General features: G+C 37.1%; 1 protein-coding gene across 1 annotated transcript in view; it reads left to right on the forward strand.

Annotated features, from left to right (window-relative positions):
* The first annotated feature begins 43 nt into the window (after positions 1 to 43).
* LOC145271425 (uncharacterized) overlaps positions 44 to 20625 on the forward strand; it is a 21661-nt gene continuing 1079 nt past the window's right edge. Inside the window, exons 1-2 of the mRNA XM_080126955.1 lie at positions 44 to 288; positions 19729 to 20625. The exon at positions 19729 to 20625 is cut by the window's right edge and continues 1079 nt beyond it. Of these exons, the coding sequence (XP_079983081.1) occupies positions 20384 to 20625 (242 nt within the window). The 5' untranslated portion in view covers positions 44 to 288; positions 19729 to 20383. The remainder of the gene's footprint in view (positions 289 to 19728) is intronic.

Raw genomic sequence — 20625 nt, forward strand, 5'->3', positions numbered from 1 at the left:
TGTTTCGTCGGGGACGCCTAATCATGCATCACCGTCTAGAAAACAAGGGAAGTAATGCAATGTCTCGAGAAATATGCCGGAATGCCCAATTATCTCCCTTGGTATTTCTTACTTCAACAATAAATGTTTACATACTATGGAAAGAAATGTCAAAAAAAAAAAAAATCGATCCAAAAAATACATACATATTATATATGTATTTTTTTTTTTTTTACATATAGTTTTCTTTCTCGTCGGCCATTTATCGACACCAACAAAAACAGAAGAATAGGTAATTTTTAAATTAAGGTAAGATTTTTTTTTTTTTTTCATCTATTCGTCTCTTAATGCGATCCAAAAGTATTAACTTCGACTGAAAACGTTATTGAAATCTAAATAAACAACATTTTTTGGGCGTACTTCTACAGTTTATCGCCGAAAACTGAGACGCCATTTTTTCGGGCACCTGCCATCAAAATAACGAAACATGAAATAAATAACAAAAAATAAAAAAATAAACTAAATAATGATTATTTCCGAAAAAAAAAACCCAAACAATTACCATGTGCCCCAGAAAAACACCCCCACAACCTCCCCATGTTAAGAACGGCTTTCGGAATACCCACCTCCCCAACATCGAAAACCTACTCTATAATTCCGCAGACAGAGTGCCGATATATGACAGCCCTACAAAACAATAAAGGGTTTTGCTTGCAATAACATACCTTGCGGCGCTTCTACACTATTGGGACGTAATCTTGTAGTCGATAAATGGAGTTTTTAGATAATAAAAAACGGTATTTTTTTCAGATTAGGTCCACCTCCACAATTTTCTTTTAAATGACAACTTTGAAAGGTTTTCGACTATGCTGAATACGAAAATCGCATTGAAATTTTGCAGAAATAATTAGTTATCGAGATATAAAAAGTTGTATTATGCATTGTATTCTTTGGCGGCCATCTTTTTACGCGTGTGCAGTGTCAGTCATAGTTGAGTAGATTTGTTATGGCAGGTGCACGCGTGTAAAAAGGATGGCCGCCATAGAATGCAATGCATAATACAACTTTTATATCTCGATAACTAATTATTTCTGCAAAATTTCAATGCGATTTCCGTATTCAGCATAGTCGAAAACCGAAATGAGTCGCCATTTAAAAGAAAATTGCGGAGGTGGTGGAGTGGCGTGCTGGTGGACCTAATCTGAAAATTTACATATGCAGTCGAAATTACCTGAATATTAATGAATTATTAAAAAGACCCCCCCCCCAAAAAAAAACAACGACGCTTCTACACTATTGGGACGAAATTTCGGAAATCGTAAAACTGAATTTCACATGAAAACAACGGTATCTACGTATCTCTTATTTTTAAAATGATTATATCCAAAAATTACGAAAACCGATAAGGTAGAAAATTATTTATTAAAGAAAAAAAAAAAAAAAAGAAAGAAGAATTTGATGAAAACGATCGTAAGACATAGGAGAGTTCAAAAGGAGGTAATTTTCCATTTTGATTTAAACAAGATGGCGGCAATTTTTCACCTGCTAACACGATTAAAGTTGTTTTTTTTTTGTTTTTTTTTTAATAATTCATTAATATTCAGGTAATTTCGACTGCATAATTTGGAAGCTAACATTCTAACTTATTAGAATTGACAAAAACAAAACAAAAAAAAAACAAAAAAACAATCAGTTGAAACCATCGTTTTTTTTTGTTTTTTTTTTTAAATCTGAAAACTCCATTTATCGACTACAAAATCTCGTCACAATTCTGTGGAAGCGTCAATGTTTTTACAATTATATATTGATACATTTTTATACATTTAATTTAAAAAAAAATAAAAATAAAATAATAATAATAATAATAATAATAATAATAATAATAATAATAACAATAACAGCATTATTATTATTATTATTATTATTATTATTATTATTATTATTTTCTTTTTTATACAGTTGTTGGTGCTTTTTTTTTTGGGCGGACGTTGTCGAGGGTCCCCCCCCCCTTTCTAAATTCCACAATTTTCACTTAACATCTTTTCCCACACTTACCGTGTTAAAGAGAGAATAAGACGCCATTTTGAATGTTCCATTACATCGGTAAACACTGCATGTTTTTCGAGCTGAATAAACATGTTACATTGAATAAAAACACGAAAAAAATATCCAGTTTGGTAGAAAAGTAACTTATCTTGCCTTTGATAACATTTATTTGTTATATATTTGTTTTTTGACAACTTTTTCGAATCTATGTGTACAGTAATACAAACCCCTTATTTCTTCTTCTGATTCTGACGACAAGTGCCTGACAAAAAAAGCCGAACAAGATGGTGATAAAACGATTCTTGTGTACTCTGACGAAGAAAAAAAAAAAAGAAAGAAAAAAAGGTCAATGTGCTCTGGAGGACCAACTAGAGATCTATTTTGGAAAAGTTAACTTTTACGGATATTCGTGTCTGTTTTGAACGAATATCACATTTAAAATTGTCGCCGACAATTAGTTTTCACGATATTAAAACATTTCTCATTCAATGTTTTCTCTATTGTTTTCACTGGTTGCCATCTTGTTTTTACGCGCGTGCGCAAAAAAAAAATTGCCGCCATAGAAAAGCAAGATAAGTTAATCTGGTAAATGTGTAGTTTAGCAGCATAAATAATTTGACAAACAAAAATTTATAAAAACTATTTATTTTTAGGTAAACGTGTAGTTTAGCGGCATAAATAATTTGACAAGCAAAAATTTATAAAATCTATTTATTTTTATATAAAACATTTTTAGAACCAAAGGCTGAAATAAAACCTGAAAAAAAAAATTATTTTTATTATTTTTTTCATCATTTTATTATTAAACTGAATGTACGACATTCGAGGTCGCTGTATTGCTTTGAAAATTTGGCCTTTTTAAGGTTTGACAGATTGGCCTTTTTAAGGCCAAATTTGGCCTTTTTCACATTTTTTCATTACAAAAAATATATATTTTTATTTTTTTCATCATTTTATTATTAAACTGAATGTACGACATTCGAGATCGCTGTATTGCTTTGAAAATTTGGCCTTTTTAAGGTTTGACAGATTGGCCTTTTTAAGGCCAAATTTGGCCTTTTTCACATTCTTTCATTACAAAAAAAAAAAAAAAATGGCGGCCAAAAACATAGGAGAGGCTAATGGTAGATGCACCAACCCAGATGTGGCAACAATACTCCATTCAAGTTACTATTCAAGAGTTAATAAATAATAAATCTATCTATACTCCTATAAATGGGGGGAGGGTATTGATATTTATATTAAAAACCCTTTTTTCTATTTAGCTAAAAAGAAAATACAACTTAATGCAATAAGGATTAATATATATTATCTCGAAATAAAGACGAAACGTTGATGAACACATAATACGGTTTGTTCCTTTTTATTTATATATATATATATATATAGTCTTTGAAGTTTTGAACCTTTAAAACTATACAAAAAAATATTTTTTATCATTCGTTAGAAAACCATCTAGTCAGTAAGTTATTTAATCACCTGCAATCACTGCATCAACTCGCTCTCGAATTTACTATAATACCAATAATTTATTTTTCAAGGGATCATCAGTTGTTTACCATGAAACACTGTTTCGGGGATTTAAAAACAAAACAATATATTACATCATGGCTCCCCAGCAGTGTTGATCAAACACCACCACCCTTAATCTTAGGAAGAAGACATGTCACAAACATTTGATCCAATTTCCTATTCTTAATTGCAATTACTAACCTTTTCATACTATAAAAATGAATTTCTTACCTGTGCGATTCATCAATTTCCAAATTTAAAATGGACATATTTTTTAATTGTATTTATAAGATTAGGATTAATCCATTTAACTACTTATCACCCCCACTATGATTAATATTTAGTATATTTACATTCTTATTTATTTAAATATATTTATTAAAATATAAAGGTTAAAAATATTTTTACATGTATACATTTAAAAAAAAAATCTTTTTATGTAATTATAAATACATTTTTTTACATTGCTAATATAGTTTTGGATTTCCTTTATTAATATAGTCTGGTCAATATATATATATAAAAGTGAACATGTCTGTGTGCGTCTGTGTGTCTGTGTACATTTCCCTATGCAATAACTCTGTCAATTTTTAGTCTACAGACTCGAAATTTGATATACAGGGTACTGAGATTTGGGAAAATCGATGTGATCGGTTTTCGGCCAGAAATTTGGCTGTTAAGGGGTCAAAGCTCAACGATTTGACCTTTGAGAACTCTATTAAACAACTCCGACAATTTTGGGTCTATGCACTTGAAATTTTAGATATACGTTCCTTGGACATGGATCTAACTTAATAACTTGATTTGAGTCCAAAACAATAAATTTTAAGGGGTCATAATAGGGGTCAAAGTTTTAAAAAAAATTAACCTCTGCCGTCTCTTCCAAATTACTCAGACAATTTCTGGTCTAAATAATTGAAATTTTACATAAAGGGTATTCAGAGATAGGGCAAGCTTTTTCATCAGTTTGGGTCGAAAATTTTTAGTTACCAATATATAAATGTATGTATGTATGTATGTCTGTTTGCATGTCTGCCTTAAACTTTCAATAGAGGCGACAGATTTTACCAAGATCAGTATTGTTTTAAAGGTCGACATTTCATACGACAAATATCGGAAAATTGGCTAAAAACATTAATATCTTCCACTTCAACTAGGCACTTTTCTACAGGGTGGGGGTCACTTTTTTCTCCGATATTTTTTAAAGTTATCCTCTCCTTTAGATTGTCTAGTCTTACTTTTAAAAAATGTTGCTTCCGGTTTGGCGGTGGTTGTAACAGCATAAACGTTAGGTTTTATCCCGTTCTTTTCCTCCTTTGAGGTACGGGTTCGAGCCCGCCTTCCTACTACCACTTTTTTTTTTTTGCTCAACATACACATCCAAACACCCGGGCAACGCCGGGCTGAAATGCTAGTATGTATATAAAAGTGAACATGTCTGTGTGTGTCTGTGTACATTTCCTTATGCAATAACTCTATATATATCATCGGCGGTCACTCGTGTCCGAGTAAGACTGTCCTCCGTTGTGGCTTCTGTGGGTCCTCAGGTGAGCATAGAGCCCAATCCTAGACCCAATTTGTCTTGTGCAATTTGGGTAGATAAAGGTAGTGGTGGTGGGGTGGGGTTGGGTGTGTCTGGTTGATAATCTGTCCTTTCTGTGCTTGCGTTTATCCTCAGCAGCTTGATTTAGGTCACTACTATAAAGCGCAGCACCTTTGTGGACAGCGCTCCTCCATGCCAACCTGCTCCCAGCCACGTCCTCCCATGTCTCAAGCTCCATGTGAAACCGCTTTAGATTTGCTTTGATGTTGTCCTTATAGCTCATCTTTTGGCCACCCTGGGCACGCTTTCCCTCAACAAGCTGAGAGTAGAAAATCTGTTTTGGGAGGCGGAGATCCGGCATTCGGACAACATGACCAGTCCATCTGAGCTGGCGTTGAGCAACAGTAGCGGTGATAGTCGGAATGTCAGCCTCACTCAGGACGCTGGTGTTGGTGCGTCGGTCCTTCCAAGGAATTCTGAGGATTTTTCGGAGGCATCTTTGGTGGTACGTCTCCAGGGTTTTTACGTGCCTCCTGAATGTGGTCCAGGTCTCCGATCCATAGAGAAGAGTGGGCAGCAAGACAGCTTTATATACCATGATTTTGGTCTTTGCCAGAAGGTCACGGTTCTCAAATACTCTCTTCCTTAGCCTTGAGAAAGCCCCACTGGCACAGCTGAGACGGTGTTGTATTTCATCATCTATGTTGGCTTTTTGGCCAACAGGCTTACAACCCTTGCAGAAACCATCCTTCCCGAGTCCCAAAGTGGCTTTCGACCAAATAGAGGCACGATGGACATGATCTTCACTGCTCGTGAACTTCAAGAAAAGTGTAGGGAGCAAAATTTACCATTATACATGGCTTTTATAGACCTTACTAAAGCCTTTGACTCTGTGAACCGTCAAGCCCTTTGGCTGGTTCTTGCAAGGTTTGGATGCCCAGAGAGGTACATTCGGGTACTGAGACTGCTACATGACAATATGTCAGCTACAGTCCTCAGTAGTAGTGGAGATGAAACAGAGCCCTTCAGGGTTGACACGGGAGTGAAACAGGGATGTGTCATTGCCCTAACCCTGTTCTCCATCTTCATTACTGCTATCCTCCATCTCACGGACAAACATCTTCCCCATGGAGTTCGGATTATGTACAGAACTGACGGGCTACTTTTTAACATCAACAGATTTAGGGCCAAAGGTCGAATGAACACCATATCCATTATGGAGCTACAGTATGCAGACGATAACGCACTTGTAGCCCTCTCAGAAGAGGACCTACAGTGTACACTGGTTGCCTTCACGAGGGCGTACAAACAGCTAGGACTAACAATTAATATAAAAAAAACCCAAATCCTCCATCAATCACCACCAAACAGTACTCCAGTCTCACCCCCAAACATCTCCATCGACAACGCTAGACTGGAAAATGTGGACCACTTCCCATACCTAGGCAGCATCCTATCATCTATATATATATATATATAGGGTTTGTATTACTGTACACATAGATTCGAAAAAGTTGTCAAAAAACAAATATAGAACAAATAAATGTTATCAAAGGCAAGATAAGTTACTTTTCTACCTAACTGGATATATTTTTTGTGTTTTTATTCAGTGTAACATGTTTATTCAGCTCGAAAAACATGCAATGTTTACCGATGTATTGGAAAATTCAAAATGGCAGCCGACTGTCTCTCGGAGAGGGTACGTTTGGGAAAAGGTATTATAAATAATAAACTAGACAAAATACTGTTAGAAAACAACCGAATACATGTCAACTTATGTCACGGTAACATATATTGAGCGAATTTCTAACAGTATTTTGTCTAGTTTATTATTTATAATACCTTTTCCCAAACGTACCCTCTCCGAGAGACAGTCGGCTGCCATTTTGAATTTTCCAATACATCGGTAAACATTGCATGTTTTTCGAGCTGAATAAACATGTTACACTGAATAAAAACACAAAAAATATATCCAGTTAGGTAGAAAAATAACTTATCTTGCCTTTGATAACATTTATTTGTTCTATATTTGTTTTTTGACAACTTTTTCGAATCTATGTGTACAGTAATACCAACCCATATATATATATATGTATATATAAATATATATATATATATATATATCTATAAATGTGAAACTGTCTGTGTGTATCTGTGTATGTACATTTCCCTATGCAATAACTCTGTCAACTTTTAGTCTACAGATTCGAAATTTGATATACAGGGTACTGAGATTTGGGAAAACCTATGTGATCAGTTTTCGGCCAAAAATTTGGCTGTACAGAGGTCAAAGTTCAATGATTTGACCTTTGAGAACTCTACCAAACTCCTCCAACAATTTTGAGTCTAAGCACTTGAAATTTTAGATATAGGTTCCTTGGACATGGATCTAACTTAATAACTAGATTTGAGCCCAAAACAATAAATTTTAAGGGGTCAAAATTGGGGTCAGAGTTAAAAAAAATTTAACTTCTGTGGTCTCTACCAAATTACTCAGACAATTTCTGGTCAAATATTCGAAATTTTACATAACGTGTATTCAGACACAGGCCAAACTTTTTAATCGATTTTTGACCGAAATTTGTCTGCCAAGTTCCAGCCTCTAGCAAACTATTCGGCCAATTTTGGGTCTGCTAGCAAGGCAATAAAGTAGATTTTTGACAGAAATAATCAATGAAAATATTAATTTGCGTTTATTTAAAATTTAACCGCTCCAATAGATGAAAGTCTCTACCAAGAGCCAAGTACGTCCTAGGATGGAGTACTGTTGCCATATCTGGACAGGAATTGCTAGAAGCACTTATCCTGCCTTGACAAATAGACTTCGTATCCTAGTAGGGGATGCCCTTTTCTCTTCCCTGCAACCTCTTTCCCACAGAAGAGACGTTGCGAGCCTGTCTCTGCTTTATTGTTATTTTCATAGCAAGTACTCGTCTGAGCTCCAATCTATGGTACTCTCATCCCTGACTTTCATGAAAAACACTCGTCTAGCTGAAACCACTATCAATAATTCCCCCCATTCTTTATCTGTGCCTAAACCTAAAAGTAGATTCCATGAACAAAGCTTCTTTCTTAGAACTGCATGCCTGTGGAACTCTGTTCCATTTTCCTGCTTTCCAACTAACTACAATATTGTCGTCTTCAAGTCCAATGTAAACAAGTTCTTGATGAGCTGTCTGCTTAACTGATCCAATTTACCAAATTTCCACTATTAACGATTACTACAATATTGCCCCATTAACTACTGTACACTCATTTACCCTCGGCCTTGATAATTGGTGACTCCTTTGTAAAAAAAAAGGGTGTTAATAATTTTCTTGTATTGATACTGACCGAACTTTGAACCCTCAGATTCATATACTGAGAAATTTTCTTTTGTTTATGACGTCAGAAGTGTGTTTACCAACGTGACTACTTCACATGGATTTTTTTTTTCTTTTTTTTTACACAGTGATCACCACTTATCAAGGCCCGGAAGCCACTTAGGGATAAGGGTTATTGCAAGCACATTATGTTAGTGAGGAGATTTGCTGAAGTGTTTACTTAAGGGGGCGGTTCATTAGGAATTTGTTAACATTGGACTTGAAGACATCCAAGTTGTAGTCCGGAGGGAAGCAGGCAGACGGAACAGAGTTCCACAGGCGTGCAGTTCTAAGAAAGAAGCTTTGTTCATGGAATCCGCGTTTTGATTTAGGCACAGATATAGAGTGGGGGAAATTTTTCACAGTGGATTCAGCTAGACGGGTTTTTTTCGTGAAAGATTGGCGAGGGGGGACCAGAGATTGGAGTTCAGACGAGCATCTGCCATGGAAATAACGATAAAACAAGGACAGGCTCGCAACGTCTCTTCTGTGGGAGAGAGGTTGCAGGGTAGAGAAAAGGGCATCCCCCACTAAGCCACGAAGTCTATTTTGTACTCTGTTAAGGCAGGATAGGCTGTTTTTAGCAGCTCCTGCCCAGATATGGCAACAGCATTCCATCCTTGGACGTACTTGGCTTTTATATAGGTAGAGAATTGCATCAGTAGTGAGATATCTTCTGGAACGGTAGAAGGATCCCACCATCTTTCCAGCGACCTTGGCAACAGACTTGATGTACATGTTCCATTTCAGATCAGGAGTAAAGGTCAAACCCAGAAGCTTGTAAAAACACGGGGCCTCACCCAGACGAGAGCCATCCATCACAATTGATGCCAGCTGGGGATCAGAGCGTTGATGATGTAAGGATAGGAGTTTGGTTTTGGATGCATTAAAGGTTACCAGCACATCTTCCCCCACTGAACCACGCGCTCGAGATCAGAGGAGAGAGAATCAGAGAGAACTTTGTCATTTACAGCCTTTGATGTGTTGCCGTAGATGGTCGTGTCATCAGCATAGATGTCAACGAATGATTTAAGTATGTGTTTAGGGAGGTCATTGATGTAGATCAGGAAGAGGGTTGGGCCCAGGATTGACCCCTGAGGGACTCCAGCATTTATATTGCAGGCCTCCGATTTTTGTCCATCTACCACTACTCTTATGAGCCTATCGGAGAGAAATGATTTAATGATTGAGAAAACATTTCCAGTTATACTGTAGCTGGAAATCTTGTGAAGTAGACCCTTATGCCATACCTTGTCGAAGGCCTTAGATATGTCAAGAGCAATTGCCCTAGAAAGGAAGCCTTTGTCAAGAGATTCACTAATCCTGTGGGATATAACCGTCAGCACATCTGCGGTAGATCTTGCAGAGCGGAAACCATATTGTGTGTCACTAAGAAGGTTATTCCTGCTGAGGTTGTTGACTATTTCTCTATTTAATATGGATTCCAGCAACTTACTCATAACACACAGGAGACTTATTGGTCTCTATTGAGAGGGAGATGACTTATCACCTGAATTCTTAAATACAGGGCAAACTGATGAGGTCTTCCAGGGAGTCGGAAAGCAATTCTCCTTAAGGCAGCGCTTAAATAGTTTCGTAAGTATGGGAGCAAGTTCTGGTTGAAGCTTTTTTAACACTATAATTGGGATGCCATCAGGGCCAGTTGCCTTACTGGAATCTAGGTTCTTTATTAGCTTGGCGACCTCATGCACGGATATTTGTATGTTACCTAGCTTGTTCTGTGTTATAGGAGGAAATATGGGGAGTTGATGGCCTTCGTCGCATAGGGTAGAATTAGCTGCAAAGTTCTTTGCAAATAGTTTGGCCTTGTCTGACGCTGATGAGATGACCTCTGGTCCATTGATAATGGTTGGGATAGAATGCACACTTCTGTTCAGGATCCTATTTGTTATTTGCCAAAACTGATGGGATCCAAGCCGCTGATCAGCTACCTTAAATTTAACAGACTGGGCATATAGCTCTCTTGCATTTTTTATTACTCTTTTACAGTGGTTGCTGGCAGACCTGAAAGCAGCTTTAGTCTCAGTGCATCTATTACGTTGGTAGCTATGAAAAAAGTGATTTCTGTGTGCGATAGCAGCAGCACATTCTGGGGAGAACCATGGCTGGCTGTTAGGTTTTTTTTGGAATTTTTTAGATGGTATGAATTGGTCTATGCCTACAATTAACCATTCGGTCAGATCTGATACTATGGAGGACACATCCTTTTCAAACATGGAGTGCAGAGGTAAATCAGATATGAATGTACGGAAGCTATCCCAGTCAGCCATAGAGTATCGGTATACAGTACGGTGGAGGGGTACGTCTGGGGGCTTCTTACATTTTGTTTTATCCTAACTGATACGACAGAGTGGTCGGAGGATCCTAGAGGAGAATGAACGGAACATGAACATAGCTCAGGGGAAGTTGAGAGGAAAAGGTCTAAGAGGCTTGCATATTGACCGGGTGTGTCGGGTACACGGGTGGGTTGCAAACAATCTGAGTGAGGTCATAAGCAATGGCAAAATCATGACAAAACCTCCCCTCATCATCTGTCTTATTTGAATGGGTCAGCCATTCCACGTTATGGACGTTGAAGTCACCACATATGTGGATGTTAGCCGAGGGATATGAAGACAGTATGTGGTCTATTTTCTCAGATATGCTCTTAAAGATAGTAACTCCGCTGTTGTGGGGCCTATAGAGGGCAAATATAAATGCAGTGGTGTTAGTAAGTGCAACCCTGAAGCACATATAGGGTAAATTAGGATCTTCTCTAGAGATATCCCTGCCACACGGGAAGCCATCCTTAATGTAGGCACATATTCCATGCCCATAGCGATCTTGGGTGTCAGATTTAATTGGAGTATCCGTTATTTATGAACTCATCTAGGGATTTACAAATTATGAACTGATCTAGGGATTTACAAATGTTTGTTCAAACACACTTTTGGCGAACAAAGAATCCTCAATTCTAATTCTAACCTATTTTTAAACAATATATTTTAACTCACCTCGTGCATTCATTTAACTGACATATTTAATTATGTTGTGTTCGTCCAGTAATACCTTATGATCTGATTGTCCTGAGAAGACCATCATGCCAAACCTTGTCAAAAGCCTTAGATATATCTAGTGCTACTGCCCTCCCCCTCCCCTGCCTTATTCAGTGCATGGTGTATACGTTCAGAGATTACAGAATATCTGCAGTAGACTGGGCTTGCCGAAATCCATATTGTTTAATATCTAACCTATTTTTAAATATTGAGAAATCTCCTTTGTTTATGACGTCAGAAGTGTGCTTTTCAAAAGTGACTAATTTTCATGTGGCTTTACATATGTTTGTCCAAACACACTTTTGCCAAACAAAAGAATCCTCAATTTTAATATCTAACCTATTTTTAAACAATATATTTTTAATTTGCAATGAAACAATATATTTTTTATTTGCATTGTCCATTCTTTTAACTGACATATTTAATATCCAGATTTCTAAAAGAATGGACAATCGACTCTTTTTCCGACATAAACAATATTTAACTATTTCTAATAGAATTAACAATGGACCTAATTTCTAACATTACATTTTCCATTATCTTTAAAACTTGCATACAGGGTTCGATTCTTGCCTTTTCCTTATATCATTTTCACTTATCTAGTCTGTCTTACTTACATGAGAAGGGGACAGCCCTTTCACATAACAGTATGAGGAATCCCTTCTAGAGCCGGAAAGAAAATTTCCTGGATGATCCAGACTCTGTACAAGAAACCGCCAAAAGAATCCTCAATTCTAATATCTAATCTATTTTTAAACAATATATTTTTAATTTGCATTGCCCATTCTTTTAACTGACATATTTAATATCCAGATTTCTAAAAGAATGGATAATCAACTCTTTTTTTTTTTTTTTTTTTTTACACAGTGATCACCACTTATCAAGGCCCGGAAGCCACTCAGGGATAAGGGTTATTGCAAGTACATCACGTTAGTGAGGAGATTTTATGAAGTGTTTAATTAGGGGGGCGGTTCATTAGGAATTTGTTAACATTAGACTTGAAGACATCCAAGTTGTAGTCCGGAGGGAAGCAGGCAGACGGAACACAGTTCCACAGGCGTGCAGTTCTAAGAAAGAAGCTTTGCTCATGAAATCCGCGTTTTGATTTAGGCACAGATATAGAGTGGGGGAAATTTTTCACAGTGGATTCAGCTAGACGGGTGATTTTTGTGAAAGTTTGGCGAGGGGGGACCAGGGATTGGAGTTCAGACGAGCACCTGCCATGAAAATAACGATAAAACAAGGATAGGCTCGCAACGTCTCTTCTGTGGGAGAGGGGTTGCAGGGTAGAGAAAAGGGCATCCCCCACTAAACCACGAAGTCTATTTTGTACTCTGTCAAGGCATGATAGGCTGTTTTTGGCAGCTCCTGCCCAGATATGGCAACAGTATTCCATCCTTGGCAGTACTTGGCTTTTATATAGATAGAGAATTGCATCAGTAGTGAGATATCTTCTGGAGCGGTAGAAGGATCCCACCATCTTTCCTGCGACCTTGGCAACAGACTTGATGTACGTGTTCCATTTCAGATCAGGAGTAAAGGTCAAACCCAGAAGCTTGTCAAAACACGGGGCCTCACCCAGACGAGAGCCATCCATCACAATTGATGCCAGCTCTTTTTCTGACATAAACAATATTTAACTATTTCTAATAAAAAACTATCGACTAGCTATAACCACTATATACGATTTTCCCCACTCTATATCTGTGGCTAAATCTAAACGCAGACTCCATGAACAAAGTCTATTTATCAGAACTACCCGCCTGTGGAACACTGTTCCGCTGGTCTGCTTCCCGATTGAATATAACATTAATTCCTAACATTACATTTTTTATTATCTTTAAGATTTGCCTACACGTCCTGGGTATAACCTGGGTGGGGAGTTGGGCAGCAAGATGCTTAATTTTAATCACACAAATTGTATGGGGTCCTGGATATGACCTTAAACTATATCCGATGGTGAGGCCCCAGCTTGCAGGCTTTGGGAAGTGTTGAGCCATCCCTTAATTGCCATTGCTCCCAGGTCCACTCTGATCTGGAGTGGTAGTACCTGTTAGGGCCCTAACTATGGATTAAATAGGAACTGACTTGAAAAAATCAAATATATTCTATTAAAAACATGCTTCCAAATCACTGAATTCGGCATTAAATGACCTGAAAAGGGTTGATATGCCGTAAAACAAAAACAACCATCAACCAACCAACCAACACTTGCATACAGGGTTCGATTCTAGCCTTTTCCTTATATCATTTTCACTTATCTAGGCTGTCTTCTTACTTACATGATGTAATACAGGTTTATATAGTCTCTGATCTTGAGCACGTAGTACAATGGGGAAAGGAGTGGCTGCTTACTTTTAATGCATCTAAAACCAAGCTTCTCTCTTTACATCATCAACATTCTGATCCACATCTGGCATCAATTGAAATGAATGGCTCTCGTCTTCAGGAGGCCTCAAGTTTTGACAAGCTTCTGGGTTTGACCTTTACTCCTGATATTAAATTGCTCCCAGGTCCACTCTGATCTGGAGTGGTAGTACCTGTTAGGGCCCTAACTATGGATTAAATAGGAACTGACTTGAAAAAAATCAAATATATTCTATTAAAAACTTGCTTCCAAATCACTGGATTTGGCATTAAATGACCTGAAAACATATATTAAAAATTACAAAAATATCCTATAAGCAATCACAAAGTCCCATCTCACTAATAACAAAATTCCAAATAACAAAACACAGATTCGTGGAAACCCAAAATTGACCACGTAATCAACTCCTGACGTCGGCTGCATAGTGCATCATCTTTTACCATTCCACAGAATTCAAAATTAAAGAAAAAAATCACAGTCGTTTACAAAAAATACCTAGACATTTACAATTAAAATACATAGTCGTTTCTAAAATAAAATAAAACGACCCACTTATAAAGTCTCAGACAATCCTAACACATCGATAGAAACTAAAATTGTCCATGTCAGAAAAAAAATTCCTAAGAAAAAAAAATCGTACAATCAGTGAAAAAGGAAAAAAAAATCACATTTTCAGAACCTATCCATTGTTTTTCATTAAAAGTACAAATTGTTTTTCATTAAAAGTTACACTTAGTTCAACAAGTTCTATTAAGCCGTCCGTCTTCTTCAAAGTCCAAATCCAGTCTCACAGATCTAGCCAAGCTGACCACGTAATCGGGTAAACGGCTCTGGTAAACATGTCTACACTCAACGTTTACTCCTCTCTCTCACTCTCTCTCAATCCATTCTGTAACATATATAAAACAAAAACAACGATCAACCAACCAACCAACACTTGCATACAGGGTTCGATTCTAGCCTTTTCCTTATATCATTTTCACTTATCTAGGCTGTCTTCTTACTTACATGATAAGGGGACATCCCTTTCATGTAATACAAGTTTATATAGTCCCTGATCTTGAGCACGTAGTATAATGGGGAAAGGAGTGGCTGCTTACTTTTAATGCATCTAAAACCAAGCTTCTCTCTTTACATCATCAATATTCTGATCCACATCTGGCATCAATTGAAATGGTTTATATAGTCCCTGATCTTGAGCATGTAGTATAATGGGGAAAGGAGTGGCTGCTTACTTTTAATGCATCTAAAACCAAGCTTCTCTCTTTACATCATCAATATTCTGATCCACATCTGGCATCAATTGAAATGAATGGCTCTCGTCTTCAGGAGGCCTCAAGTTTTGACAAGCTTCTGGGCTTGACCTTTACTCCTGATCTTAAATGGAACACGTACATCAAATCTGTTGCCAAGGCCGCTGGAAAAATGGTGGGATCTTTCTATCGATCCAGTAAATATCTCACTGCTGATGCTATTCTCTATCTATATAAGAGCCAGGTACGTCCAAGGATGGAATATTGTTGCCACATCTGGGCAGGAGCTGCTAGAAAGGACTTGTCCTGCCTTGATAGGGTTCAAAATAGACTTCGTAGCCTCGTGGGAGATGTCCTTTTCTCTTCCTTGCAACCTCTATCTCACAGAAGAGATGTTGCGAGTTTGTCTCTGATGTATCGTTATTTTCATGGAAAGTGTTCGACTGAGCTTCAATCTATGGTCCCCCCTCGCCAAACTTTCACAGAAAACACTCATCTAGCTGTAAACACTATCAATAATTCCCCCCACTCTTTATCTGTGCCTAAACCTAAACGTAGATTCCATGAACAAAGCTTCTTTCTTAGAACTGCACGCCTGTAGAATTGCATTCCGTTTTCCTGCTTTCCGGCTGACTACAATATGGTTGTGTTCAAGTCTAACGTAAATAAGTTCTTGATGAGCCGTTCCATATAAGTTATCAAATTTACCAAATTTTCATTACTAATGATTACTATATTGTCCAATGTCTACTGTACACTCTTTAACCCTTATCCTTGAGTGGCCTCTTGGCCTTGATAATGTGGTGATGCCTATGTAAAAAAAAAAAAAAAATAGTGTTTTTTAGAGGTGGCAAATTTAAATTATGATGACACCACGCTCTATAACATCCTGTATATCAAATTTCGAGTCTGTAGACTGAAAATGTACAGAGTTATTGCGTTGGAAAATTACCTCCGTTTTGAACTCTCCTGTGTCTTACAGTCGTTTTCATCAAATTCTATTTTTGATTTTCTTTAATAAATAATTTTCTACCTTATCGATTTTCGTAATTTTTGGATATAATCATCTTAAAAATATGAGGAATACGTAGATAACATTGTTTTCATGTGAAATTCAGTTTTACGATTTCCGAAATTTAGTTCCAATAGTGTAGAAGTGCCTTATTTTTTTTAATAAATAATTTTCTACCAAATCGATTTTCTTAATTTTTGGATATAATCATCTTAAAAATACGAGGAATACGTAGATATCATTGTTTTCATGTGAAATTCAGTTTTACGATTTCCGAAATTTAGTTCCAATAGTGTAGAAGCGCCGACCTTTTTTTTTAATTAAGGGACGAGATTTTGACTTAGGAAAAGCGTACATACATACATACATACATACATACATACATTTTCGCTTTTATATATATAGATGAACGTCACTGAAATTTAATAGAATGTAACGTTAAAACTTGCAAGCTAGAAGCTCAATGACATAGAGGAAAAAAAAAACAGAGCTTAATCTATAATATAAATCTCACCTGTCTGTTTAAATGAATGTATGTTTGTATGTCTGATTAAAAACAAGACCTTCCAAAGGGCGAATGAACCCTTTTTGGGGGTCAACGGCCAACTAGTACCGTGTGTTTGCGTGTATGTGTGTTGGGGTAAATAGGGCTCCCGTAAGCCATGGTGAAGGCAACCTTTCTAGGAGAAGCAAATCTCTGATTCATAAAACCATAAAGCAGGAGACCAGTACCCACATTGAGCTGGTCTGCAGTTTAACTTGTTGCTGGCTATCTTGCTCTTGCTTGTTCCTGGATCTCAACATTTTGAACTGTGAGAGAGACTTAGGTTCTAGAATTTTTCTTGATAACAAATACAGCAGCAAACGGAAATAATTCCACGTTTTCGTCGTGATTTTTTTTTTTTTTTTTACATGGGGATCACCACTTATCAAGGCCCAGAGGCCACTCACGGATAAGGGTTATTGCGTGTACAGTAATCAATGAGATAGTATTGTAATAATCATTAGCATTGGAGATTTGATAGAGAGTCTTACTTAAGGGGTCGGTTTGTCAGGAATTTGTTTATGTTGGACTTGAAGACATCCAAGTTGTAGTCAGGTGGGAAACAGGCAAACGGAAGGGAGTTCCACAGGCGTGCAGTTCTAAGAAAGAAGCTCTGCTCATGGAATCTACGTTTGGATTTAGGCACAGATAAAGAGTGGGGAAAATTATTGACAGTAGTTTCAGCCAGACGGGTGTTTCTCGTGAAAGATTGGCGAGGGGGGACGAGAGATTGGAGCTCAGACGAGCACTTGCCATGGAAATAACGATAAAACAAAGACAGGCTTGCAACATCTCTTCTGTAGGAGAGAGGCTGCAGGGAAGAGAAAATGGCATCCTCCACTAAACTACGAAGTCTATTTTGTACTCTGTGAAGGCAGGATAGGCTGTTTTTAGCAGCTCCTGTCCAGATGTGGCAGCAGTACTCCATCCTTGGACGTACTTGACTTGTATACAGATAGAGAATTGCATCAGTAGTGAGATATCTTCTGGAGCGGTAGAAGGATCCCACCATTTTCCCAGCATCCTTGGCAACAGACCTGATGTACTTGTTCCATTTCAGATCAGGAGTAAAGGTCAAACCCAGAAGCTTGTCAAAACATGGAGCCTCCCCAAGAAGCGCCAACCTTTTTTTAAATAAGAGACGAGATTTTGACTAACACCGGTTTTAGAATTTTCAATTGATGCCAGATGGGGATCAGAGCGTTGATGATGTAAAGATAGAGGCTTAGTTTTGGATGCATTAAAAGTGACCAGCCACCTCTTTCCCCACTGTACCACGTGCTCAAGATCAGAGGAGAGAGAATCAGAGAGAACTTTGTCACTTACGGCCTTTGATGTGTTGCCATAGATGGTCGTGTTATCAGCATAGATGTCAACGAATGATTTAAGTATGTGTTTTGGGAGATCATTGATGTAGATCAGGAAGAGATTGGGCCCAGGATGGACCCTTGAGGGACTCCAGCATTAATACTGTGGGCTTCTGATTTCTGCCCATCAACCACTACTCTTATGAACCTATTGGAAAGAAATGATTTAATGATTGAGTAAACATTTCCAGTTATACCGTAGCTGGAAATCTTGTGAAGTAGGCCCTTATGCCATACCTTATCGAAGGTCTTTGATATGTCAAGAGCAATTGCCCTGGAAAGGAAGCCTTTGTCAAGAGATTCACTAATCCTATGAGATATAACCATTAGCACAACTGCTGTAAATCTTCCCGAGTTTATTTTTATAAACTTTGTCATTTTTTTTTTGTCAACTAAGGTACTCGTGCACTTATTGATCAGTGCTGAAATAACAAGGTTATTATTTAAAAAGCCATTCTTTACATGGGGAGGGGAGGGTGTTTTGCACTAGCACCTATTAAATTGTTAGGTGAAAGGATAGAATAGTTAAAAATAAAACGCCCGAACCCCTCCCCATGTTAAGAATGCCTTTCTAAATAATAACGTTTTTATTTTAGCAAGGTACTGGCTCTGAAATAAAAACGAAGCTATTTAGAAAGTCATTCTTAACATGGGGAGGGGAAATTTTTTTTAACTATTCTGTATTTTCGGTACTCGTACACTTATTGATCTGTGCTGAAATAACAAGGTTATTATTTAAAAAGCCATTCTTAACATGGGGAGGGTGTTTTGTACCTATTTTGTACTTTAACCTTACAATTGAATAAAAAAAACATATCATAAAACTTTAATTAAACTTGGAGATACGATTTAAAAAATAGTGCGGATCACTCTCTGCATTAGCACCACGTTATTATTTGGAAAGCCATTCTTAACATGGGGAGGGGAGGGTGTTTTGTACCTATTCTGTACTTTAACCTTACAATTGAATAAAAAAAACATATCATAAAACTTTAATTAAACTTGGAAATACGATTTAAAAAAGCGTGGATCACTCTCTGCATTAGCACCACGTTATTATTTGGAAAGCCATTCTTAATATGGAGAGGGGAGGGTGTTTGATTAAACGACATAAATAAATCAAACAAATAAATAATACATAGCAACATAAAAAAGAAGATAACGAAATAGATATAGAATATACAAAATAAAATACAGATCATGTAAAAAAGAACACAAAAATTAAAGAAAAAAGCTAACAAGTTCAACAATATGTTAATCACCTAAAACACACTATACATCTACCCCCCTCCTTAAATTTGCTGTGAGATGCCACACTGCCATTTAATCCATTTCTTTCATTCCATCCATTTTAAAAGGGGAATTTTTTCCCGAAATATATTATGGATATTGTCACAGGCATAACAAGTAAGACATTTGTACTTAATACAACTGGATAAACATATGGTATATATAGACATCTATGTATGTACTTATTGGCACTTAAATTGGCACTTGTTTTCATCTTCTCTCATCAACACCGACTGTATCTCATTCCTCGCATTGTGATAGCCTTCTAAATCTCTACTACATACCTATCCCGCACAATGCTTCAAGCAAACTACATATCAATTCTTAAATTTTTATATTTTAGAAACGTGAATATTTTTCCATTATTTTATAGTTTTATTTGCTTTTTTTTCACAGGTTTTTCTAACACGAAAAATATTCCGATGGATTTTATGGGATCATCATTTACTTGGCAGCCTGGATCACACCTGAAATTCTTCAAAAATATTCCTATTCACTTGCCTCCCCACAAGGACAGAGTTAGACACAAAGGTCGGTTTTTAATGTGAGGAAAATCCACCTCGCCAAAGAAAGGGGCACACACCTTTCCCCATTTGTGGATCAAACCTACAACTGTCGTGTTGACGGTCAGCAGCTCTAACCATCGAACTACGAATCAGTGCCCATAAATATTCCTTCTCAAGTATCTATTAAATTAACAACTTGCCCATCACACAGTGCTCAAACCATCAGTTTGTTTACAAATAAATAGTGGGCTTCACTTTATCGCTTAAATACGCGTCGGGTGAAAATATATATATGTACTCAACCCAAAGAAGGGGGATTAGTAATCTACACACAGTACTCATAAACCTACAACTGCCGTTTTGACAGTCGGCAGCTCGCACCATAGGACTACGAATCAAACCTACAACCATCATGTTGACTATTAAATATTTTCTGTGAATCGGTTTGTATAAAAATTTGGAAGTTTGTCCAGAATATGACCCATTTCTGTCTGTCTGTCTGTCTGCACGAGGAATAATCTCTACCTCAGATTTAATTGGATCTAATGATGTCATTGAAAGCAGAAACCATGGAAGCCGACAGAAACCTGGAGACAGATGTGGAACCGAAAGAGCATTATTGTGACGTGTGTGCCACTTCATTTTCACGAAGGTCAAGTTTAATGAGGCACATAATTATTCATACAAAAAAAAAACCACACTTGTGTGAACTATGTGGTGCTAGATTTGCATTTAAAGCTAAATTAAAACAACACCTGATGTTGACGCACGCCAACGACAAGCCGTA

Source organism: Euprymna scolopes, chromosome 46, assembly GCF_053919585.1.
Source record: "Euprymna scolopes isolate OS-2025 chromosome 46, ASM5391958v1, whole genome shotgun sequence".
Taxonomy (NCBI): Eukaryota; Metazoa; Mollusca; class Cephalopoda; order Sepiida; family Sepiolidae; genus Euprymna; species Euprymna scolopes.